Below are 26,049 nucleotides of genomic sequence, written 5' to 3'. Positions count from 1 at the left end.
CATTATAGGGCTAGAGAGAAAGTACAGTGTGTACGGAGCTTGCCTTGTACACATTTGATCTGGGTTTGTGCTCCAATGCCCTGAGCCCCAGCACAGAGCCAGGCGTAAACTCCGAGCACTGCTGGGTGTAGCCCAAAAAGCAAAATGAAAAGATACCAGGGAAATAGCCCAAGGACTGGAGCATGTGCCTTGCATATAGAGTTTGATTCCTGGCAGCACGTACTCCCCACCCCTGGAGTCCCCCAGCACCCACTGCTGAAGTGTCACCAGGAGTGACTTCTGGTCTCTGGAGCATTTCTGGGAGGCCCCCTGGGCTCATAAAGGTAGAAAGAGGAGCTGTAGAGAGAGAGAGTACAGCTGGGAGGGCACTTAACTTGCACGCGGCTGACCCGGTTCGATCCCATATGGTCCCGGAGCACCACCAGGAGTAATTCCTGAGTGCAGAACCAGGACCAACCTCTGAGCATCGCTGGGTGTGGCCCCAAGACAGAACAAAACCCAAAAAGGACCGGGGCAATAGTGTAGTGAGCAGGGTGTTTGCCTTGCATGCTGCTGATCCAGGCACCCCAGATGGTCCCCCAACTCTGCCAGGAGTGATCACTGAACACGAGCCAGGCGTAAGCTCTGAGCACAGTCAGATGTGGAAGGAAGGAAGAAGACTCAGGAGGTAAACAACTGGGCTTGAGCCTGCATTCCATCCCTGGCACTGCAGTGAACTCTGGGAACGAAGCCCCGAGCACTGACTGAGCAGGAGGATCAGCTGAACACAGCCAGGTGTGACCTAAAAATCACCGAAACAAGGGTGAAGGTGCGCTGGAGGATAGTACAGAGGGTAGGGCACTTGCAATGCCTTTGGTGACCCAGGTTAGATCCCCAGCACTGCATGGGGTTCCGGAGCCCTGCTGGGAAGCAGCTGCAGCAGATGATGATGCTAATAAGCTTAGGGCGCTGTTCGGCTTTCTGGTGCGCATCTGTCTCGGATGCCCCCTAGTGGCTTGGTTGACTGGGAAGGCGGAAATGTGATTTTCAGTGTCCAGCCCTCAGATTCCCAAAGCTTAGCACAGGAGGATGGATAGGTTTGGCTTCGGGGGGCCCTCCAGAGCAGTGCTCAGAGGGTATGGGGGCCACTCCTTGGTGATACTAGGGGCAGATGTTTCAGCGCTGTGGCAACCTTTGTGTTGGGGGAAAGGAGGATGAATTTGAAACCAAGAGAATAGTTCAATGTTTGGTGCACACAATTCCAGTTCTGGCAGGAGAGAGCACGGTGCGGCTGAGCACAGGCTTTATTATTTTTTTGGTGGGGGGAGGTACTTCTGGCGATGCTCAGGGCTTACTCCTAGCTCTGTACTTAAGTCACCCGGCAGTGCTCAGAGGACCATAGGGATGCGGTAATTGAACCCATTCAGCTATGTGCAAGGCAGATGCCCTACCTGCTGTACTAGTGCTTCAACTCCTGACCACAGGCTTTCCATGAAGGAGACTCGGGTCCCATCTCCGCCATGCATGGTCCCCCAGCACCATAAGGAGCAACCCCAAGCACAGGGCTTGGAATAGCTCCTCACCCCAGCACATAGCCCAGAATATCTCAAGCTCCAGACAACAGTTGTAGCCAAAACACAAGCCAGTCACCAAATATTCAGTACAAAGTGCAGTGTGTGCCAGGCCTGTGTATTATGTGTAAATTAATTTTGTATTCCTAATGTCCAACTGTCTGCTTTTTTATTTTGGGGCCACACCCGGTGATGCTCAGGGCTTATTCCTGGCTCTGCACCCAGGAATTCCTCCTGGAAGTGTTTGGAGGACCATACGAGGTACTAGGGGTAGAACCTGTGTCAGCTGCATGCAAGACAAGTGCCCTCCCTGCTGGGTTATTGGTCTGGTCCCCAACTATCTGCTTTTTAAAGTTCCCCAAACACCAAAAACTGATTACTTTCCTGGATAGTTAAGTCTGAAAGTGTCATACTATTCATTTCATCCAAGGCACATTATGCTTTAGCGCATGCACACTCACAACCACAATAGGATAGGGTCTGGTTCTGTTTCAGGGCCACACCCAGAAGTGCTCAGGGCTTACTCCTGCCTCTGGACTCAAGGATCACTCCTGGGGGGTTCAGGGGACCATATGGGGTCAACTGCGAGCAAGGCAAATGCCTTACCTGCTGTACTATTGCTCTGGCCCTTGGGGTTTATTTATTTTGTAACACCTTTGATGCCAGTTTTCTAAATTTCTTCTAAAGAACTAGATCAGCAGCTAGAATTTGATCAAATTAGTTTGATACTCAAGACCGCATGAGGGTCCACCACACCCGCTAGGAGTGATTCCTGAGTGCAGAGCCAGGAGTAAGCCTGGATTGCTGCCAGGTGTGGCCAAAAAACAAAACAAAATAAGAATTAGACCAATGAGGGGCCATATAGATAGTCCAGAGCTGAAACACTTGCTTTGCATACAAGCCAACAGAACTCAAGCCCTAACACCACATAGGGTCCCCACGGAGTTTCTCGAGGAGTGATCCCTGGGCCTAATCAGGGCTTGAAGTAAGTCCTGAGGACGGCTAGGTGTGACCCCAAAATAAAATAAAAACCCAAGGAAGAGGGGTACCGCAGTTCAGATGCAGCTGATTCCTGGTTTGCCTGCTGGGGCCACAGGCTGCAGCAGCACCACTGGGAGGCGCCCCAGAGCACCTTGAAGTGCTGCACAAAATGCAAAACCAAACAGATTAAAACACGAAACATTTATTATCTCACAGCTCCCGCCCAGGGCCTCAGTGGTCTCAGCGAGGTATCCCAGGCTGCACTCATCGCCGGGCTTGACGGGGGCTGAAGAACAGAAACCAGAGCCCAGCGAGCCCCTCCACACCTCTCCCCCAGGCTGCTGTTGGCCCAGAGCGCAACTCCTCATCCCAGCACCTCTGTGCAGCTGCTGTGGGTCCGCTGTGGGCCGCTGCTCCAGGGCAAAGGGCTCAGGAGACAGAAGGAATCCAGAATGTCGCTCAGGGCTGAGGTGCATCTACCTGATTCTTCAAACCCAAAAACAAAAACCAACAACAAAGGAGCTCACTCTGGGGGAGAGAACTAAGGCAGTTGTGGGGGTCCACTGGTGTCAGCAGGTGAGAGGCAGTGAAGGGGTTCTGGATTTTTTTTTTTTTTTTTGCCTTTTGGGTCACACCTGGCAATGCACAGGGGTAACCTCCTGGTTTTGCACTCAGGAATTACTCCTGGCGATGCTCAGGGAACCATATGGGATGCTGGGAATTAAACCCGGGTTGGCCGCGTGCAAGGCAAACGCCCTACCCGCTGTGCTATTGCTCCAGCTCTGGGGTTCTGGATTTTTAAGGTATTTTTTATTTTTGCCACACCTGGCGATGCTCAGAGGTTATTCATTTTTATTTTTGTTTTTTGGGTCATACCGGGCGCTGCACAGGGGTTACTCCTGGCTCATGCACTCAGGAATCACTCCCAGCGGTGCTCAGGGACCATATGGGATTCTGGGAATCGAACCCGGGTCTGTCACGTTCAAGGCAAATGCCCTACCCGCTGTGCTATCGCTCCAGCCTCAGGGGTTACTCTTGTTCTGCACTCAGGAATTACTCCTGGCGGTGCTCGGGGGACCATATGGGATTCTGAGAATCAAACCCGGGTTGGCCGTGTGCAAGGCAAACACCCTACCCCTGTGCTATTGCTCCAGCCCCGATCTCGACCTCTTACCTAGGTAGAAAGCCCCTCGTGGAGCATCTTGGAAGAAACCCTCTAAAAGCTGAAGCGCATGCATATGTGGCTGCGCCCATGTGCAGCCTGTGTCCATGTGTTGTTGCCCAAGCGTATGTATCACCTGCATCTCCCCTCTTGAGATGTGGACTTTCTTACTTCTATATCGAACACTGGGATGTGTGCTGAGGCTCCCTCTCTCCTTTGGAGGAGCCCGAGTTCTCTCCTGAGTGTATTTCTCTCTTTCTCCCTGACTGGAATTCTCCTCTGAGAGGGAAAGGCCTGGGGAAGGTCTAGGACTGACTTTCCTTCCCTGCAGGGTGCCAGGCTCACAGCTGATTCTCGACAGTCCTAGATTTCCCCAGAGGACAGAGGGAGAGGTGAGGGTCAACGGGGCAGGGTGCACTCCTGGGGCTGGCCACAGGCAGGGGGTCTGGGTCCTCGGTTTTGAAGGAGGGGCCGGAATCTGGACTCCCGGGTCTGAGGGAGGAGGGACTGGGGGTCTGAGGGAGGAAGTTGCAGAGAGAAAGCGGCAAATTCTCTTCTCTAGCTGTCGCCCCTCCCTGCTCCATTTTGCAGAAGTCACCCGGAGACCCCACCAAATATCAGGGCCATACCCAGGGGGACTGAGGCGGACCAAGAAACACCCCTAGGGTGCTGGAGCAATAGTACAGCGGGTAAGGTGTTTGTCTTGCACGAGGCCGACCAGGGTTCGATTCCCAGCATCCCATATGGTCCCCTGAGCACCGCCGGGAGTGATTCCTGAGTGCATGAACCAGGAGTAACCCCTGTGCAACGCTGGGTGTGACCCAAAAGGGAAAAAAAACACCCCCAGGGCCTCTCATGTGCACAGCCTGGGCCGCCATGTGAGCTGCCATGGAGAAGTTGGGTGCAGTGAAGTCTGGGTGTACCTGGGTGTACCTCACGCAGGCTGTACCTGGGCTCCTTCCCTCTACACAGGCACTAAAGTTGTGGCAGAGGTGGAGATGGAGGTGGAGATGGAAATGGCAGTGATGGGCGTTGGAATCTTGGGCCCCGGGTCAGGGTGCCAGTACAGTGGGGTGGCGTTTGCCTTGCATGCAGCTACCCCAGCATTCCCATCGGGTCCCAAAGTACTGCCAGATACAATTCCGTAGGGCAGAGCCAGGAGTAAACCCTGAGCATCACCGCCAGGTGTGACCCAAATACCAAAAAAAGCAAAAAAAAAAAAAAAAGTTGGGGGCATATTCAGGATGTGCCATGTAGCTGGTACCAGCTGGGGCCACTGAGCATATATGTGGGTTGGTGGGTCAGGCCCAGGACTGGCTATTTTGGGGTGAATGGACCTTGGGAATAGAGCCCCCAGCTGAAGTCTGGAGTGTGGCTGGGAATTCAGGGTTGGGTAGGTGAATGTGACCAGGTCCTTCGACTCTTCCTGCCCCACCAGATCAGGAGCTCAGTGGACAATGCTAGAGTCGCACGCATCTATTTTTTGACGGGTGTGGGATTTTCAGACTCACGCAGGCGCCTCTGGCCCGCACCGGCTGAGGCAGAGAGATAACCCCTAAGAAGTCTGGGAAGACCAGCTCCCCACTAGGTGGGCTGAAAGGGCAGAGGGCGCTGTGGAGGTCTTAAAACAGAGGAGGAAGATGCAAACCTGTGCCTCAAATCCTTCTCCCCTGCCCCTCTGGCCCTTTGCGTGAGACTCTGTCTCTCTGGGAACAAGGAAGCGATGTCCAGCAAGGCATCCTCGATGTGCTGGCCCAGGCGGTGCGAGTCCTGGCGGGAGAAACAGGCAGGTGAGGGTCAACGGGGAAGGGTGCACTCCTGGGGCTGGCCACAGGCAGGGGGTCTGGGTCCTCGGTTTTGAAGGAGGGGCCGGAATCTGGACTCCTGGGTCTGAGGGAGGAGGGACTGGGGGTCTGAGGGAGGAAGTTGCAGGTTTTGAGCCCTGGGTCTGCGGGAGAGGGTGGGGCGTGTTCCTGGCTGTCTCACCGTCTTTGTGCTTGATTTCTTGCTAGAGATGTGAAAGGTGACCATGTCTTCCCCCATGAAGATGTAAGAAACGCCATAGCCGTGGTCATCAGCCTGCAGAGGAGCAGGAAGAGGCCCGTGGAGCCAGGTCGCCCCTGCGGCCACCACCCTCAGCGCAGAGCCCAGAGTCCTCCTCCTCCCCCCAGCGCCTCCAGGGTCCCAGCTCTACTCACAGGCCCGAATCCACCCCCGGAGGAAATGTAGTCGGGGAAGTTGTGGACATCAAACAGTTGCGTCTGCTGAACAGGGATCTGGCTGGTGGCCAGAGGCCACTGCTCCGAATGAACCTGCGGACAGGAGCTGGGCTCCAGTGGCGGACATCCTGACTCACCTGCACCCTTTCATAAGGCCCTTCTAACCTCCAGCCCCTGCTTTCTTTAGGGACCCCCTCAGGGTTTTGGCTTACTTGACTCCACCCCTCTGCTCCTCGCCCTGCCCCACGCCCCTCCTCATCACTATCACCAGTCCCTTCTCCATTGAGCCACCCTCCTCCACGCCACGCCCCTCTCACCGTGCCCCACCCTCCCGTAGCCACGCCCATATCCAACATGCCACACCCCTTTGTGGTTACGCCCTCTCCTCATGCCCCACCCCTTCTTCATGGCCACGCCCTCCTCTATAGCCCTGCCCCTCCTCATTCTCATTTTTCTGTTTTTCTCTTGTGCTCACCAGTATCCCCCCATATGCCCTACTGGTCCTGAAGTGCCTCCCTTCTCCAGGGGCTTCCATATCCCTCTCTAACACTTTTCCTTCACCCCAACCTGGTCCAGGAATGGTGATGGCAGGTGGAGGAACTGGGACACGAGGCAGAGTGCAAAGAGGTGGCGGTCGACGCCCTGTCCAATCATAGCCGCCTTCAGCAGAGCCTGATGCTTGTCCACTGCCAGACGGAACAGGGCCAGGCACTGTGAGGCCTAGGGTCCCCAAGAGGTCACAGGTCATGGAAAGACAGGAAGGGATCTTACTGCCAGGGCCTGTCGAACCCCAGCTCTTAACCCAGCTTTTAACATGCCTTACAAGGCAGAGGTAACTATTTTACTGCAATAAACAGGCCCAGATTCACCCAGCAAAGCAGAATCAAAGGCATGTCCAGGTCTGATACCTGACGAGCGTGGGCTGAGGGACATAGGTGCTGGGGATGTTCGGAGAAAGAGGTTATATTGAGCATTGGTTTGGGTTTTGTTTTGTTTTTTAGTTGGGGGGAGGCTATCCCTGGCATTTCTTGGAGGATACTCAAGAGTCTGTCCTTGGGGGACCCTATAGTGCCAGGGATTGAACTCAGGCTTCATGCCTGCAAGCCCTCAGAGTATGCGTCTTCAGCTTTTTTTTTATTTTTGAGGGCCACACCAGGCAGTGCTCAGGGCTGACTCCTGACTTTGCATTTATTTAGGAATTACTCCTTACAATGCTCAAGGGACCATATGGGATGCCGGGGATCAAACCTGGTCACATGCAAGGCAAGTGCCTACCAGTTGTACTATCTCTTTGGTCTCCCCTTTTTTTTTTCTTTTTGGGTCACACCCAGCGATGCAGGGGTTACTTCTGCACTCAGGAATCACCCCTGGCGGTGCTCAGGGGACCACATGGGATGCTGGGAATTGAACCCGGGTCTGCCGCGTGCACGGAAAAATGCCCTACCCTCTGTGCTATTGCTCCAGCCCCTCCCAACCATTTTTTTTTAAAACACTTGTGGGCAGTGGTTGTGGATAGTGGTTGCAAACCACCTTCAGTGAAGCAGAAATATTTTTTTCATGAGCTGGCAGGAAATCTCTGTAGGCCAGCAACGGTCTAAGCACCTAGAGTCTAAAGCCACTGTTAGGAGTTGGAGAGATAGTTCAGCAAGTAAGTTCTTGCTTTGCATGTGGCCGACCCCCCTAAGGTCCCCTGAATGTTGCCAGCAGTAACTCTGAGCACAGAGCCAGGAGTTGAGCCTGAGCATCTCTAGGTGTGGCCCCCCAAACAAAAAAAACCAAAGTCACCAATAGAATATATGGAACCGTGTAAGTGAAGTTTACATGATCAAGGAGAGCTTGAGGTGGGGTCAAGACTCTTGGGGTGCTCTCCAGTGGCTCTGGGCTCACCACATTTCCCCCCCCCCCACACACACACACATGCACATATCAGTGAGCAATCTTGGGTCAGGGACTGGGTATGGCTTGGCCTGGTTCATTACACCCATCCTGGAGTCTGGCTGCCACGGGGGCACCAGACATGTGTCAAATGCCCATGTTGGAGGGAGGAATGAGCGCCACGCGGGGCCACACCCACCAGCCTCTCCTGGGACTCCATGGCTCTCACAAAGTTGCAAGACTCTCGTGTGCAAGACCGCACAGTCTCCGTCCGACCTTCGAGGAACAAGCGGGTCATCGCTGACTCATACGTCAGGCAGAATCGGCCCCGGTCCTGGGAACAAGAAGAAGAGCCCGTCAGCGGGCCCCAGGCATCACCACTCACTCCAGACTCCCCCACCGAGCACTGTGAGCGGTCAGAGAGACAAATGATGCAGCAGCAACTGAGGAGTCTGGGAAAATGCCCAAGAGGGTCCCACCTCATGGCACTGAGGGCCAGAGCACACACGTGACAAGCAGGCCCTCTGGGTTAGACCCTGGCATTGGGAGGAAGGACCACCAATCCCAGAACACTTGTGGGTCTGACCCCAAATCCCAATCCCCGCTCCTCCAGAAAAGGTCAAAACGACAGGTCCTGCGAAGGGAACTGTGGTCATGGGAGTCAACTGACCCGGAAGTAGGCCAGCTGCAAGGCCGTCTGGATAAAGCCATCGGAGGACAGGTGGCAGTGTTTGATGAAGCCCTTGCCAAAGTGGGAGAAGGGGAAGACGTGGCAGTCGATGTCCTCAGCCAAGGTCTTGGCTCCTCTCAGGGCCAGAGAGATGGACAGATCGATCTAGGGGAGCAATGGCCAGGATTAGACACAGGGCAGGACCAGAGCTGGGAATGGAGTTCAGGTAGGGGTGAACTCGGGGTACAGGGACAGGGAAGGCACTGGGGCTGACAAACCAGGTGAAGGGATAGATGTGGGGAGGAAGGTGGTGAGGGAGGAGCTGGGGGCGGGGATGTGCTGGCATTCTGACTGGGTCAGGGAGAAAGAAGACTGGGGTTCAGGAAGGAGGTAGTTGGGAAGAGAAAGAAGACTGGGGTCGGGCAGGAAGGAGATGGGGTTGAAGCGATAGCACAGCGGGTAGGGCATTTGCCTTGCACACGGCCGACCCAGGTTTGGTTCCCAGCATCCCATAGTGTCCCCCAAGCACCGCCAGGAGTAATTCCTGAGTGCAGAGCCAGGAGTAACCCTTGTGCATCACCAGATGTGACCCCCCAAAAAAAGCAAAAAAAAAAAACAAAAACAGGTAACCTCTGAGCACAGCTAGGTGTGACCCAAAATCAAAAATAAAAACAAAACAAAAGGGGATGGGGGCTGGGGACGGAGATTAGGTTTGGGGGATTGGGTCATTGAGATGAAGGATCTGAGTTTGCCATTGTGGGGGTGTCTGGGCTGGGGGAGGGACGCTGAGGCCTGAGTTCACTGAGACACGACTGGAGGTGAGAATGGAGGCTGGGGGAAGGCTGAGAGTGAAAAATATGAGAATGTCAGAGCTACAGTCGGGGTTGGGGACATGAGATTTCAGACCCGGTTGGGGCCTGAGGGGTTGCAGGGTTGAGGGAGTCTGACTTGAAATGGAGCTATAGCACTAGGGAGAGCTGCTGAGAAGGGGAAGGGATGGGGTGCACTTAGAGTCAGACGCTCCTCACCTTGTCTGGGAGGTCCCAGTGCAGCCGCTGGGGCTGGGGCAACGTGGAGTCTGGGCAGCCCTTGCAATGCCCATCGGCCGAGTACCCCAGCTGAAAGCACTCGGTGGCCAGCATGAACTGCAAACAGAGGCAGCTGTCACTGTCGTTCCTCCCGCTTCGGCGACAGGGTCCCTAACTAGGCTCTATGTTAGGTGGCTATGAATGGGCCAGAGATGAAAATAAACTAAGTTTCATTTACAAGAAAAGTCAGTCAGGGGGTCGGAGTGATAGGACAAGAGGGCACTTGCCTTGTACACAACTGACCCAGGTTTGATCCCCCTGTGGTCCCCTGAGCACTACCAGGAGTGATTCCTGAGCACAGAGCCAGGAGTTAAGACCAGAGCAATGCCAGGACCAAAATACAAAACCCAAAAACACAGGGAAGTCCAGGGCTTAGAGAAACATTGGTTAGAGCATGAGCTTTGCATGCAGGAGGACCCAGTTCCACCTTCAGAACCACACAGTCCTCTTGAACTGCTGGGTGCGACTGCACATGGGCACCTTGCCAGGAAATGTCACCTAGTGCCACCAGATGTGTCTCCCATAACCGAATAAAAGGTCAGGGATGGTGAGCCACTGAGGGAAGGTGGCCCAGCAAATCTGGATCAGGGAGCTGAGGGTAGGAGACTTCATTCACGGGCATAGAGCGAGCGTTCTGGATTCCGACCCTCGCCCTGGGTCACAAACTGCTTGTCTATCCCCTGCACAATCCCACACCCATATCTTTGTGGGGGGAACACAGTGTCCTATCCCGGCCTCTCTCGAGCCTCTGCCTTTCCTCTGACAGAGACCCAGGAGACAATGATCGCTGGCAGTGGGGGGTGCTGGTGCCCAGGGCAGGGCGTTGCTGCTGGCCCTACCTCCCACATGTGTCCTGAGATGGGGCAGTCCGCCCACGAGTGCTCCACGCTGAGCCCCAGCTTCCCGTTGGAGAAGACGATGAGGGTGAAGGATTTGTCAAACCAGCTAGGGAGGGAGAGTTGGGCGCCATCACCCCAGGCCTGAAAGAAGGCTCCAGGCGCTGAGTGCAGGCCCCAATCCCAGCATCCCAGGGAGCAACCCCCAAGTGCAGAGCTGTGAGTCTCCCCTGAGCATCGCAGGGGGTGGCCTCCAAACCAAAAGACAGCGGTCACCAATGACTGGGGGCGAAAAGAGGAGTTTGGGTGCTCTGTGGGAACCTTGTAGGGGTTGGGATCAGGGAACCTGGGCTCCGGTCCTGGTGCATCTTAGCATCGCTAAGAGATTGGGGGTTTTCAGTGGTGGTTCTGGATTGTCTGACATGTGTCTGGGGATTAGAGAATTGGGGGAACTTAGGAGGACCAGCAGAGAAAGCCTCGAAGCATATGGAGTGTTAGAAGTTAGGGCAACTTGGGGCTGGAAAGATAGCACAGCGGGTAGGGCGTTTGCCTTGCATGCGGCCGACCCAGGTTCGATTCCCAGCATCCCATATGGTCCCCTGAGCACCACCAGGGGTGATTCCTGAGTGCAGAGCCAGGAGTAACCCCTGTGCATCGCCAGGTGTGACCCAAAAAGCCAGAAGTTAGGACAACTTTAGGCAGGGTACCTCAGAAATGAGAGTGGTTCCTGGTGGGTGCGGGGCCCCAAGCATGGGGGTTCCATCTTCCTGAATCTGTGGCCTCCAGGTTTGGGGTTCTAGCTCTGGGGGTACAGATCTGGGGATTGTTGCTCTCATCTGAGTCCCCTTGACCACCTCCCACCACCCCATATTCATTGACCCTTGCTCTAACATATGCTCCCAAAGTCCCCCCAACTCTCCAAACCCTGGATCACAGGGGCCCACATGTGGGTTCCTGGGCCCAGGGCTCCTCCCCAAGGGATGAGTGAACAGATTGGGGGTGCCTTCTAATCCTGGGAGGCTCCAGGCTGGGAGCCTGGACACCCAGCTGCGGGGTGCAGACCCGGCCCCTCCGGGTACCCCCACGCACTCACCGGTCATAGCCCCTGCCGGCCAGTAGGGCGTGAGCATAGGCATCAAGGGAGGCTGCGGGGTTCTCCTTCATAAGCCCCCGGGGCTCCCAGTCCAGCGAGACAAAGAACGCCGCCCCTTCCACTGTCTCCAAGGTCTCCCGCGCCTGCCTCTTCAGGCTGCACCTGGCCTGCGCCCACTGGTCCCTGAGAGCAGGGCACGTCTTAGCTCCGCCCAACGGCCCCGCCCTTCCCATATGGCCACGCCCCTTCGAAGAGGCCCCACCTGGCTGGGCCTCTGACTCTCACCTGGGGGCAGCCGTAAGGGCAGCCAGATGTTCCTCGAGGGGGCAAGCAGGCGAGGGGTCATCCAGGATCCGCTGGAACTGCTGCTCTAGGGCCCGCGGGGAAAGCAGGCCGCTGGGAGAGTGGGTCCCCACGCGGAAGAAGCGGCCTCGGTGGAAGACAGCCACATGGCGACTGTCATCTAGGTGGTGGATCTGGTCTAGGGGCAGCCAAAGTGGGGTGCAGGAGGGTGAAAGTGGCAGCAAGAGAATAGCGCCCACTGTCATCATCGGTGTCCATGCACACCAGCAGTGTTCTTATTTGTTCTTTGGAGAGCGCACACTCGGTGGTGCTGGGGGCTGCTCTTGACTTTCTGATCAGGGATCACTCACATACAAAGCATGCACTTTACCCCTGTCATTGTTCTGGTTTTTTTTTTTGGGGGGGTGCCATCTGTGGTAATCAGGGGCTATTTCTGCCTCTATGATCAGGAGTCACCACCGGTGGCTGAGCTCAGGGGACCACAAACGGTGGTGGGGACTCAAACCCAGGCCGTCAGGATGCAAGGCAAGCACCTTAACCCCATCTCTCCGGCAACCACGAAAGTTTTAACCTGGTCAAGGATGCAGCCAAGTGGGGCTGGAGTGATAGCACAGCGGGTAGGGTGTTTGTCTTGCACGCAGCAGACCCAGGTTCGATTCCCAGTATCCCATATGGTCCCCAAGCACCGCTAGGAGTAATTCCTGAGTGCAGAGCCAGGAGTAACCCCTGTGAATCACCAGGTGTGACCCAAAGAGAAAAATAAATAAATAAATGCAGCCAGGGCTCATGGTACCGCAATTGCAGCCTAGGATCTCTGACCAGAGAGCCAAGTCTCACTTCACCTTTTCTTTTTTTCTTTTTTTTTGGTTTTGGACCAAACCCCGCTGAAGGTTTGAGGGTCACTTCTGGCACCAGGGAAGTGGGGAACCATGCAACGTGGGAATCGAACCTGGGGCATCCCGCATGCAAAACTTGTTCTCTGGCCCTGCAAACCGTCATCTCTCTGGCACAGGGGGGCTCACCTTTATGGATGCCGGGAATACGAGTGGTGTTGAATATCTTCTCGTACTGAGCTGAGCACAAAGGCCGCATTCCCAACAGCAACGTCTGCAGGAGAGAGCCCGCTGGTGATTTGCCCCTCTGGGAACACGCCCCACTGGGAACACGCCCCCCTCACCCCGGGACAACGCCTGGCTGGGGCCACGCCCCCGCCGGGACCACTCCCCTGCCTTGGACCACGTCCCCACAGAGACCACCACTCGTGGGGACCATAACTAGGCCACTGCCCCAGGTTGTTCACCTCTTACCGGCAGGATCTCCTGGCGGTTGAGGTGGTGTCGGTACAGGAGGAGAGCGTGGACCGCGTTTCCGGCGCGAGCTGCCTGCAGTGGTGTGGGGGTCACGTACAGGAAGTCCTAAGGGCATCAAAGGGAAGAGAATGGGGTCAGGGTTGCCCCGAAGGGGGCAGAAAGCCCAGACACAGGCCCTGACCCTGAGAGAGAGAGGTATGTCTAATTTCCAGATGCGATTCAAGGAAAGGGCCATAAAATCCACATTATACCCAGACACCCAACCTGAGATTCAGGGTGCTAAGGACACAACCCCCACATCACCCCTAGCTTTCTTCTCTCCTTTTCTTGAGGGGGGGGTGGAGGGTAGAGGCACATCCTCAGGGGTTATCCCTGGTACTGTGCTCAGGAGTGACCCCTGGCAAGGCCAGGGGACCACATGGTTCCAGAGATTGACCTGATCAGAGGCATGCAAATGTCCTGTCCTATGTGTCCGGTCCTCTTTCTAACCCCCTCCCCTTTCATTTTTAAATTTGGCATCCCCAGTGATACTCAGGGCTTATTCCTGGCTCTTCTTTCAGGGTCCTAGAGGGCTTGGGGACCATATGGGATGCTGGAGATCAAACCCAGGTCAGCTGCATACAAGGCAAGCACTTTACCTGCTGTCCTATCTCTCCATCCCTCTTGCTCCCCTTCTTACCATCATATAATAGTTGCTGTTCACCATCAGTGAGTTTCGGGAACGCAGGTACACAAATTCTTCCCACCAGTCACTGACCTGGGAGCAGGGCAGAGAGAACACACAGTTGGTACACTTGGATCCACTGGGAGGCTGGGGTGGGGCAGGAGGGAGCCCAGGAACCTGGGCTGAATGAAGCATCGAGAATACCAACAATCAGAAAGTACCAGCACTCTAAAATGCATCATTGGGGTAGGGCATTTGCCTTGCATGTGGCCGACCTGGATTCCCAGCATCCCATATGGTCCCCCAAGCATGCCAGGAGCAATTCCTGAGTGCAAAAGCCAGGAGTCACCCCTGAGCATCGCCAGGTGTGACCCAAAAAGCAAAACTAAATAAATTAATTTAATTAAATGCATCATTGTGGCTCACACATGCTCACAGGGGTAGTTTCTGTTTGGGAAGATGAGCAAATTTTGAAAAGTGATCTAATGATTGTTACATAGTGGTGCTGGATGGGTCCACTCTGGGCTCAGTGCTAGGGGTCATTCCTGGCCATGTCTGGTCCCCAGACTCCTTCATGAAAATCCTCTTAAGTTCTTTTTTTCTTTTTTTGTATTTTTTTTTTTTTGTGTGTGTGTGTGTGTGGCGGGGGTCACACCTGGAGGTGCTTAGGGCTTAATCCTGGCTTTGCATTCAAGAATCACTCTTTTCTGTTCTTTTTTTTTTTTTTTTGCTTTTTGGGTCACACCTGGCGATGCACAGGGGTTACTCCTGGCTCTGCACTCAGGAATCACTCCTGGTGGTGCTCAGGGGACCCTGTGGGATGCTGGGAATTGAACCCGGGTCGGCCGCATGCAAGGCAAATGCCCTACCCGCAGTGCTATTGCTCCAGCCCCTCTAAGAATCACTCTTGGGGGGCTCAAAGGACCATAGCTGGGGGTCAAACATGGGTTGGCCGTGTGCAAGGCACGTGCTCCACCCACTGTACTATAACTCTGGTTCCTGCAAAGCCCTTTACCTCCTCTCTCTGGCCCTATGCCAGCTGCCCTGTTTTTCCGGAGAGAACGCTGCCGTCAGTGTACATGGGGAAATGAACAAGGCTCGGGGCAAATTCATAACAAAGCTAGGTCCCTGTACCACTCAACAACATCCAGGGTCCACATGCTCTGCCACCCCACCAACATCTGTCCAACAATGTCCTTCAAACTCTACAGCCAGAGCAAACACTCCTGGTTCCCAGTCATCAGTTCCCACCTTTACCTCCAAGTTCAGCTGTATCAGGTTCTCTGCAAGACTCAGCCCCGGGACCTGCTCTAGAGCCTTGATTCTCTCATCCAGCTACACCCCGTCTGAGCAAGCAAGCTTGCACTCTCCCACTCAAACGCCCCACCTGTCTCTTCATGGCCACCACCCCCCTTTCTGCCTGCTGGTAGTTATTTATGGTTTACGATAAAAGGGATGGCTGGAAACCCAGTAGCAGGGAACTGCTGACTGGATCTGCACCTCCTTTCCCCAAGGAGCTCAGCTCAAGCTCCTGAATTCAGAATGAAGGTCAGTTTTCAGGAGACAGACTTGGGGGTGGAAAGACAGTACAATGGGAAGGGTGTTTGCCTTGCATGCAGCTTACCTGAGTTTGATTCCCAGCATTCTTTATGTGGCCCCCAGAGAACTGCCAGAAGTGATTCCTGAGTGCTAACCCCTGAGCATTGCTGGGTGTGCCCCCAAAAGAAAATAGGGGTTGGAGAGATAGTACAGTAGGCAAAATCCTTGCCTTGCACAGAGTCAATCTGGGTTTGATCTCTAGAATCCCATATGGTCCCCCGAGCACCGCCAGTAGTAATTCCTAAGTGCAAAGCCTGGAGTAGTAACCTCTGAGCATCACTGGGTGTGACCCAAAAACCAAACCAGCAAAGGAGGTGGTCTTTTATTTATCTATTTTTGGGGTACACTCAGTGATGTTCAGGGGTTACTCCTGGTTCGACACTTAGGAATTACTCCTGACATTTCTCAGGGCACCATATGGGATACTGAAGGTCAAACCCAGGTCTGCTGCATGCAAGGAAAATGCCCTCCTGGTGCATATGCTGCCTGAGCCCATGTGCTGCTTGCACCCACGTGGCAGAGCACATGTGATGCTTGAGCACGTGTGTCGCCCGCATCTCCCCTCTTGAGATGTGTACTTTCATGCTTTTGTATCTAATGCTGGGATGTTTGTAGGGGCTCTCTGCCCTTGGAGAAGCCTGTGTTCTCTCTCTCTCTCTCTCTCTCTCTCTCTCTCTCTCTCTCTCTCTCTCTCTCTCTCTCTCTCTTTCTTTTGCTTTTGGGGTTACATCTGGCAATGCTCAGGGGTTACTCCTGGCTCTGCATTCAGGAATTACTCCTGGCGGTTGTTGGGGAACCATATGGGATGCTGGGAATCGAACCCGGGTCGGCCACGTGCAAGGCAAACGCTGTACCCACTGTGCTATCACTCCAGCCCCGCCTGTGTTCTCTCTTGAGCGCATTACTCTTCACTCTCTTCCACTTTCTCTCCCTCCTTCCCTTCAAAACCTCCAAATAAGATTTTTTACTTCAAAAAAAAGAAAAGGAAGGAAAGAAAGAAGGAAAGAAGGAAAGAAAGAAAGAAAGAAAGAAAGAAAGAAAGAAAGAAAGAAAGAAAGAAAGAAAGAAAGAAAGAAAGAAAGAAAGAAAGAAAGAAAGAAAGAAAGAAAGAAAGAAAAGAAAAAAGAAAATGCCCTCCCTACTGTACTATGACTCCTACCCCAAAGAGCAGATCTTGCCACAGAGGATCTGGAGTGACCCAACTCTTCCATGGCCCAGAGGATGGATGGCCACTGGCAAGAGTCTAAAGTGGTTTCTAGAATTTTTGCCCCAATAAGAGGGGTGGGGTAGGACATCCTAGAGGTGGAGTTTACCAGGTTGAATACCTGAGCTCAGAATATTCTTAAGCAAGGGGTGGGATTCAAAATGTTGCAGCTTGAGACATGCTCCCGGGCCCCACTCATGCTGAATATCACATCCAGGCAAGTTTGGAGGGGGACCGGATAGTGGGATTTGCCCACCCCAACAGGGCCCAATAACCGAAAACCTCCAGAACTCAATTGCAGCCATGCTCACTGCCAATCTCCACAGGCTCAGACGAGCCTCATTGATGAGTGAATCTGCTGAAAAACTCAGGTATGCAGTTTTTATGACCAAAATCTCTAGTCTTGCAGTCAGGAATGGGCCACCTCCTCCCATCTCCCTGTTCTTCCAGGAGCCTGGCAGTCACGCCCACAAACTGCCTCGGGTGCTATATAAGCACTTTAAAGGCCATGACCCAGCCTCATCTCAGAAGACAGCAATAAGCCACAGACACACCTCCAGACCCCAAAGTCACCATCCAGTTAAAAACCTAACTCCAGCAGTACCAACCTATTTAAAATTTTAGAATTTCTAGAGTATGTGACTGCATTTGTGGCCATGAGACATCTTATACTTTCACCACTGATATAGCAGGAGTAGCACATCACATTGGATGGGGAGTAAAGTAGAAGGCAGCTGATCTCCATTAAAGAAAAAAAATATGTATATATAAATATATTAGCACACAAGGCTCAACCTGCAGCTTGATAGTAAATCTCGTATACAAGGGCTTAATGACTCCAGGTGGAGATACAACAGTCTTCACACACTTTCTTCTAAGGAAACTTTGAACATTTTTAGCGGATTACACATAAAAGCAATACAAAATAAATTATTTATGGTTTGCTATTGGGGTGTTTGGGTGGTGGTGTGGAAAATTCAAAATATTGGTGGTCAGAAGGTGTAATGGTGGTGGGATTAGTGTTGGAAATATTGAATGTAATAAATTATTGCAAACAACTTTATAAAAATAAAATTTAAATTAAAAAAAAATTTTTTTTTCGGGCTGGAGCAATAGCATAGCGGGTAGGGCATTTGCCTTGCACACGGCTGACCGGGGTTCGATTCCCAGCATCCCATATGGTCCCCTGAGCACCGCCAGGAGTGATTCCTGAGTGCAGAGCCAGGAGTAACCTCTGTGCATCGCTGGGTGTGACCCAAAAAGAAAAAAAAATTTTTTTCATTCCTGGCTCTGCACTCAGGAATCACCCCTGGCGGTGCTCAGGGGACCATCTGGGATGCTGGGAATCAAACCCAGTTCGGCCCTGTGCAAGGCAAATGCCCTACCCGCTGTGCTATCACTCCAGATGCCCCTCAAAAAAAATTTTTTTAAGTTTCAGCTTGCTCAGGGCATTCCCGGGTTTGATCCCCAGCATGACACCTGATAACCTAGAACCCTCCAGAAGTGATCACTGAGTGCAAAGCTGTGAAGTAATCTGGACTGTCACGAGTAAGCCAGATGTGGCCCCAAAATAAAACAAAAGTCACTACATGTGGTCATTGGAAAGAGAATTTGAATCCTTGGTCCTGCATATGACCACCACCACCCCAGTACCACTAAGGGTCACTTCTGAGCACAGAACCAGGTCCCCAAACCCCAATGAGTGTAGCTCAATCACCCCCTCCTGCCACACACAAATAAAATAAAATTTAATGGGACTAGAGAAATAGTGCAGCAGGAGAGCATTTGCCTTCCATGCTGCGACCCAGGTTTGATCTCCAGCATCCCAAATGGTGCTCCAAGCAGTGCTAGGAGTAATTCCTGAGTGCAGAGCCAGGAGTAACTTCTGAGCATCACTGAGTGTGACCTTCCCCCTGCAAATATACATGTATACGTGAATGCATTGGGAAATGGAGCTTTTGCTTAGCTGTGTGAGGCCAGACTCTGGGTATAGCCCAACAGTCAAATGGGGTTGGAGAGATGTTCAGACATGTGCTTTGTATGGAGGGAGGTTGCGTGGGGTCGGGGGGGGGGGAAGCAGGTTGGACACAGGGGGCATCACATGAGTTCCCACCACAACCCCTGAGAACTGTGGGGGTGTGGTCCCACAAACAAGAAACAGGCTCGCACAGCTGGCACAATGAACTGAGCACAACAGGCTGACTTATGTTTTTGTTTTTTAGGGTTTTTTTGGTTTGTTTTGTTTTTGGATCACAGGGCTTACTCCTGGTTCTGCACTCAGAAATCATGCCTGGCGGTGTTGAGGGCACCATATGGGATGACAGGGATCGAACCCAGGTCCGATGTGTGCAAAGCAAGTGCCCTCCCTGCCATGCTATCTCCCCAACCCCTGAACTCATGTTTAGCATGCTGGACAGAACCCCGAGCATCACCAAGTGTGAACCACACCCCAGATAACAGGAATAACAAATCGCCAAATGGAATTTGATGGAGACATGATGGTGTTCAGCATACTGTTGAGCAGGCAAGTGCTGAGGATAGCAGTGTATTGGAGAAGGGCTGAAACCAGGGAGCGACCAGGGACAGGTGAACTATTGCAGGATGAGGAGGGGCTCGAGGACTGAGCAGGGAACAGGACAGGAATATATATATTTGGGGGCGTGGCCCTGAGTGTTGACAGGCATGAGCACACGCCAATCACTGCAGGGTCTGGGCGGTGAGCATGAGAGGGCAACTAGGACTCACGTAATTGGACGCCCACCACGACTTGAAGCGCAGATACCGTTGCAGTGAGGACCCTTGCATCCTCAGGAATCCCTGCGCCAGGACGGCCGTCTCCTCGAAGTCCTCCTTGGAGAGGACGGGCTCCACGGACTCCAGGTACTGGGAGGGGGGGCGGGGAAGAATGGGCTTAATCAGGCCCCCGTCCCCGTCCCCGGACCTCATCGCAGTCGGGGGTCGGTACCTGACGCACGGTGTCCTGCAGCGAGGGCACTGGCAGGCGCGGCAGTGAGCGCTGGTAACTGAAGAGCATCGGGTGGCGGCCGGAGAAGATGCGGACCAGGGCCTGGGCGGAAGGTGCCGTTATTGAGGCACTGGGCCCCTCTCCCGGGGGGCCAGGGTGTGGCCAGCCACGAGAAAGAGGAGGACTCGAGCAGGGGAGAGAGGACCGGGCCTGTCACATACTAGCCAGGTCTTGGTGGTGGCCGACATAGCTCCGTGGGGCTCGTGGAACCAGCCGTGGTAGGACAGAAGCAGCCGCAGTGCCACGTGCAGCGTGAGGATCAAGGCGCCCCAAAGACAGGAAGCAAAGAGCGCCGCGGCCAGGACGCCCCGAAGCCGGTGATGCTGTCCACCCCTGGGGAAGAGCAGGGGGTGGCCTGGGTCTCCCAGAAATACACACACACACACACACACAAACACACGCACGCGCACGCTAGTACTCTACCGATTTTTATTTTTGGGGGGATGGGTTTCAGGGCCCACTTGTCTCACCAGTCCCTGCATGATGGTCTTTGGGCTTTAGGAGGCTGATCTATAGTATCGTCATCCCATCAGATATCTCTGGTCTCTAGATATTTTTTATTTGTTTTTGGGGGGGCCACACCCTGCGATGCTCAGGGGTTACTCCTAGCTCTGCACTCAGAAATTACTCCTGGCAATACTCTGGGGACAGAACCTAGGTTGGCTGCGTGCAAGGCAAGCATCCTACTCACTGTACTGTCCGTCTGGCCCTTCTTTTTTATTTATTTTTTTTGTTTTGGTGAAGCAAGGTAAAAGTTCTTTTGGTTTTTTGTTTTTTTCTGCTTTTTGGGTCACACCTGGTGATGCACAGGGTTTATTCCTGGCTCTGCACTCAGGAATTACTCCTGGCGGTGCTCAGGGACCATATAGGATGCTGAGATCGAACCCGGATCTGCCACGTGCAAGGCAAATGCCCTACCCACTGTGCTATTGCTCCAGCCCCGCAAGGTAAAAGTTTTATTGAAACTTATTTAGGGAGACATGAGGGGAGAGCACATGAGAACACATGACAGGCTCGTCCAGAGTGAAAACAGGCAAAGAAAATAGAGACAAGCACATGAAATACATGTTAAGGGAGAACACAGGCTTGAAGAGTGAGCCCCTTTTGAATTTTTTTTGCTCTTCCCATGGACACAGTCAGATGTTAGATCCGTGGAAACTGGTATTTTGTCCAACCCACAGAGATCTTGTCCCTCCAAGATTTCAAATTCTCAAAATGTGGCTGAGGGGCAGCTGGGAATTGGCGGGGAAAGCAACTTCCTGGGACGGACAGGCAGTTCGATGGACGGAAGCGCCTGCTCTGCCCACAGGAAGGCTGGGCTCCAGCCCTGGCGCCACGTGGTCCCTAAGCACTGCAGGGAGTGACCCATGAGCAAAGAGTCAAAAATTATCACCTTGCACCCTCGGATGTGGCTCAAAAGCCAAACATTAAGCAAGGAAAACTCCTGGGCTCACCCCAGACCTACTAAGATCCCTTGGGGTAGGGCCTGGGTGTTACTGATCTTTTTCATGCTGTCCACATAATCCCAATACAAACAGAGACAGAGAGACAGGACATGGAAAAGTCAGGTTTGATTCTTGGCTGCACAGATGTTCCCCTGAGTACCACCAGGAGTGATCCCTGAGCACCGCTGAGGGTGGCTCAAAACACCAAACCCAAGGAAACCAAGAAGCTTGAGAGATAGTACAGCTGCTTGCTTTGCGCGTGGCCGATCTGGGTTTGATCTCCAGCCCTGCATATGGTCCTGTGAGCACCGCCAGGGTGAACAGAGTCAGGAGTAAGCCCTGAGTACTGCCAGATGTGTCCCTCAAACAACAACAACAACAACAACCCAAAGCCAAGTCAAATTCAACTTTGAGGGACTGGAGCGATAGCACAGCGGGTAAGGCGTTTGCCTTGCACGAGGCTGACCTGGGTTCGATTCCCAGCATCCCATATGGTCTCCCGAGCATCGCCAGGAGTTAATCTCTGTGCATCGCTGGGTGTGACCCAAAAAGGAAAAAAAAAAATTCAACTGTGGGAAATACTGATCTCAAAGTAACACTATATCAACATGTTTGCAAAATACAGAGGGATGGGAGACATACCCCACCATGACAGGGGCGTCATGCCGGAAATGACTCCCTTCGATTCTGCAACTGCTCCTTGCAGCTGTTGGCAGAATCTGGACGTTCCCCCAGGAGGACAGTAAGCTATTCGAAACTGACCCTCCCCTCCTCCTGCTTTTCAATCCTTCCCCAAAGTGAACACCAATGACAGAACCAAGGACTGTCCTGAATGTCCCATGCACCTAAGTTGGGTCACACCTAGCAGCGCTGGGGCGGGGTGGGGGCTGCTCACCCCTCAGTGCTCACTCCTGGCAGTGCTTGGGAATGATAGGCCTCCAGTATGGAAAGCATGAATACCAGTCTTGAAATTTTCTCCCTGACCCCATATCCCTGATTTTATTTAATGTTTCCAATCACCTTAAGGAATAATTATTGTGCCCCTTCGTTGAGACCCTGCCACCAGAGATGGTGAAGCTTCTTGTCTAAGACTGAGCAGCTGGGAAGCCAAATTTAGACATTTGTTAGTTTCTGGACATTTCAGGACCATGCCTGGCCATTTTCTAGCTTGTTACCCTCTGTCTTAGCAAGAAACATCCAGGATGGAAAATAGGCACAGAGGAGAGAGAAAATTAGCTTCTTTTTTTTTAACAGATGGTTACTGTCACTATTGTCCCATTGTTCATCGATTTGCTCGAGCGAGCACCAGTAACATCTCCATTGTGAGACTTGTTGTTACTGTTTTTACCATATCGAATATCGAATACGACACGAGTAGCTTGCCAGGCTCTGCCGTGCGGGCGGGGTACTCTTGGTAGCTTGCTGGGCTCTCCGAGATGGATGGAGGGATCGAACCCGGGTCAGCCTCGTGCAAGGCAAACCCCTACCCGCTGTGCTATCGCTGCTTTTATCAATCTGACCTAGATGAAAATTCAGAAGTTACTTTTTTTTCTTTCTTTTTTTGTTTTCCCAGCCACACACTCAGCAGGGCTCAGGATTCCTGCCTTGGTGCTCAGGGGGTGCTCCTGAGGTACTGTTCCTTAGCAGGCACACATACTGATGGAGAAACTTACTGGTGGGGGAGGAGGTTACGGAGGCGGAGCTCACCAGTTAGGCAAAGACTCTTTGATCCTCTCCATGAGGCCCAGGGAGGGATCCAGCTGGAGGAAGCAGGCGAGCTGGATTGCAGTGAAGAGGAAGAGCCAGCTGAGGGGGCTGGCAGGGAACACTCCCGTGAGGATGTCGTTCTGCAGGCAGAAAGGACATAGGCTCGAGCGTTCCTTTCCTCTGCACCTCTCTCGGACATGGGCCAGCACTCATGTGGGGGCCACGCCTTGGCACTTTGGAATAATACAATGGCCCACTCGGAGACTGAGTCTCTCCCCACATATGAAATGAGACAAATGATAGATCTTCCTGGTTTGACTCAATTGATTATTTGCTTTGAATTCTAGGCCACACCTGGCAGTGCTCAGGGTTTATTCCTGTCTCTAGACTCAGAAATTACTCCTGGCAGGGCTCAGGGGACCATATGGGATGTTGGGGATTAAACCTAGGTCTGCTGCATGCAAGGCAGGTGCCCTCCCTGCTGTACTATTGCTCCAGCTCCAAAGACCCTATTTTATAAGTGGGTAAGCTGAGAGACTGGGCTTAGGGGCTTAGGGTGGCCTGGACCTCCAAACCAGGGTCCAGAAGCTGAAACTTCCAGACTGCTCCTGAGGGCTTGGTGTGGAAGAGGAGGGACATGAGAGAAGCAGGTAGCCAGGAGAGAGGAAAGGACAAGTACTGAGAGGGGAGCGCCTTCACTCATACTAACGTGTGCGCATATGCATGTGTGTATGCATGTGTGTGCATGCATGTATGTGTGCATCATGTGTGTGGTGTGTGCGTGCTTCTGTTTAGGCATTGAATGGGGCACAGAGACAACATCTGACTCTGAAAGAGCTTCAGGCTCTAACTCAATGCAAGCAGATAGATACAGCTAGAGTAGACATATCGCGGAGAGGGCGCTTGTCTTGTATGTGGCCAACCTGGGTTTGATCCCTGGAACCCCATATAGTCCCTCACCCACCAGCACTGCCAGGAGTGATTTCTGAGTGCAAAGCCAGGAGTAAGTCCTGAGCACTGCCAGGTGCGACCAATCAAAATCCACTTAGAAGCACAAAAATAAAAATAACAAACATCAGAACAGTGACTGCCTTATTGTTTTGGGGTCACACCTGGTGATGCTCAGGAATTACTCCTGGAGGTGCTTGGGGGATCATATGGGATGCCGGGGATCAAACCTGGGTCCATTGCATGCAAGGCAAACCCTCCTCCCCTCGTTCTATGGCTCCATCCCTGTCTTTTTTGTTTCTTTTGGATCTTAACCTGGGGCTGAGGGGGGGAGGGGAGCCGACCATATGTAGTACCAAGGATAGAACTTGGTTGTTTGTGTGTAAAGCAAGCACCCTGCCCGCTCTGTACTATCACTCTAGCTCCATATTCAATCCAGTCCTGCCCTGAGCACTGCCAGGAGTGATTGTGATCACAGAGCTGGGAGTAAGCCCTGAGCACCCTGGGTGTGGACCCCCAGTAAAACAAGGGGCTCTCTGATTCGGCAGGCAGAGCTGGGTGACAAGACGTCTCTAAAGGACCAGGGTGTGGGCTGCCCAAGATCCTGATCAGGTGTTGAGGTTCTGCAAAGTGAAACCCCTAGTTTAGAACCTGGGGGAGAGTGGGAAAGGGAGGAAGCTCACCCTGCAGGTGGGAACTTCACCCCTAGACTTTGGGGTGAAGGTCATGCTTAGGGGCGCAAGGGAAAGGAAGGGGGCTGCCCAGAGAAGCGGACGCGAACAGTGAGCAGTTTCCCAAACTGGAGGTGGGCATGTCTCGTCCTAGATGGGGACCCCAGCACCTGGGAAGGCGGACCCCAGGAGGCCGGTGGCTTGGGGCTCAGGGAGAAGGCAGGCGGCGGCGCTCCTCACCCAGAACCGGGAGAGATGCCTCTTCCAGGAGCGGAGACCCGACAGGTAAACGTCGCGCAGGACCGGCGCGCCCAGCTCCTGAGGCCTCAGCGACGACGGCGGGAAGCCCCCCGCCTGGCGCGCCTCCGCCATGGCGGCCCGGGGCCTGGGGGGAGGACGCGGGTCATTGCCCCGGCCCCGCGCCCCTCCCGCCGATCCAGCCCACTCTTCCCTAACCGCGGAGGGAGCCTGAGGGCGCTGACCCCGAGCCCGCACGGCAGTCGCGGTCGTGAACACACGGAAAGGCAGGAGGGGGAGCCTGGGTGCGCCCCTTTCCTCGGCTCCGCTGAGAACTGGCACGGCCCCCAGTAAAAGGCTGGCCAGATCTATCGTGGGGGAGGCAAAGTGGACCCCGGGTGAGCGGTCCGGGCTCGGGAAAAACAGCAGCCCCAGAAGCACTCGAAACACGCACCTGCACGGCCACTCCATCTCCTCTCCCCACTCCAAGGCGGGGTGGAGGAGAGACCCCCTGTCTTTAAAGTCACCCGCTCCCGGGTGGCCTGCAGCCCCTCCCCCTCGCTCCCAGGGCTGGAGGGGGTGGGGAGGGAGCGCCCTATTGCGCATGCCTCGCAGCCCGAGATGCCCGAGAGCCCCTGGACCAGTGATGGGGAGGCCCGCAGCCCGACCCTGGGCACGGGCCTCCAGGCCCCCGAAGGCGCCCGGGTCTTACCGCGTTGAGTCAGGGATCCGCCGATCGGAACCTAGAGACCAAGCCCGGGCACCCCACCCCCACCCCGATTCCGAGAGCCGGGACCCGAGTCTCCCCCGTGCATATGTCCAATCCCAGAGCGACGAGTCCGCGACTCAGTCGATGGGGCTCCGGAGCTCCTGCCTGACTCCCCGACATCCAGGGACCCCGATTTCTGTCTTGCGGGTGCTTCGCAGGGTATTAAAGTCCGGAGCTTTATCCCCGCTCGGTTCCGAGCTCCGCGCTATGGCCCCGCCCCGTCCATGCCCTCGGCGTTATCGCCCCGCCCACTCCCAACCCTGCGCGCTGGCCCCGCCCACTCCCACCCTGCCCGAGCCCGCAGCGTTATCGCCCCAACTCCAATTTCCGTAAGACCCCACCCAATCCCTCAGCGTTTGGCCACGCCCACTTCAAAACCCCATCACATTTGGGTTCCACAACGTTCTGGCCCCACCCACCTCCAACCCGCACCCAATCCACGCCCTCGGTGGGGTTCCAGCCCTCCCTCTCCTACTGCTTGGCCTGAATCTGCCCTTGGCCTCCCCCTCTGAAGCCCCGATTGGGCTTCCAGGTCCCTTTTGTGGCTTTTGTTTTAGGGCCACAACCTGTGATGATCAGACATTTCTGTTGGGCTCAGGGACTCTCATGAGGTGCCCGACACTGACCTCAGGTTGGCCACGTGCAGAGGCGCCCTCCCTCTGTACTACTGCTCTGATGTCCCCAGTCTTCCTT

General features: G+C 54.1%; 1 protein-coding gene across 2 annotated transcripts; it reads right to left on the bottom strand.

The window, feature by feature from the left end:
- Window positions 1-2,713: 2,713 nt before the first annotated feature.
- Window positions 2,714-25,587, bottom strand: CPT1C (carnitine palmitoyltransferase 1C). Of its 2 annotated transcripts, none has more exons than XM_055145790.1 (20): window positions 25,300-25,587; window positions 24,591-24,735; window positions 22,732-22,871; window positions 19,741-19,912; window positions 19,520-19,621; window positions 19,300-19,437; window positions 13,767-13,844; window positions 13,085-13,192; window positions 12,800-12,884; window positions 11,760-11,955; window positions 11,475-11,657; window positions 10,385-10,490; window positions 9,486-9,602; window positions 8,458-8,622; window positions 7,987-8,121; window positions 6,480-6,632; window positions 5,892-6,005; window positions 5,680-5,772; window positions 5,342-5,463; window positions 2,714-2,959 (listed from the first exon to the last, which is right to left on the bottom strand). In XM_055145790.1, the coding sequence occupies exons 2-20, from the start codon at window positions 24,720-24,722 to the stop codon at window positions 2,896-2,898; spliced, it is 2,403 nt and encodes an 800-aa protein (XP_055001765.1). In that variant the 5' UTR covers window positions 24,723-24,735; window positions 25,300-25,587; the 3' UTR covers window positions 2,714-2,895. The 2 variants fall into 2 exon arrangements, with proteins under 2 accessions (XP_055001765.1, XP_055001766.1); XM_055145791.1 differs by having other exon boundaries at window positions 2,714-3,017; window positions 25,300-25,586.
- Window positions 25,588-26,049: the final 462 nt, after the last annotated feature.

The sequence above is a fragment of the Sorex araneus genome, chromosome 8, assembly GCF_027595985.1.
Source record: "Sorex araneus isolate mSorAra2 chromosome 8, mSorAra2.pri, whole genome shotgun sequence".
Classification (NCBI taxonomy): domain Eukaryota; kingdom Metazoa; phylum Chordata; class Mammalia; order Eulipotyphla; family Soricidae; genus Sorex; species Sorex araneus.
The sequence above is the reverse complement of the archived record's forward strand: the minus strand, read 5'-3'. Positions and strand labels throughout refer to the sequence as shown.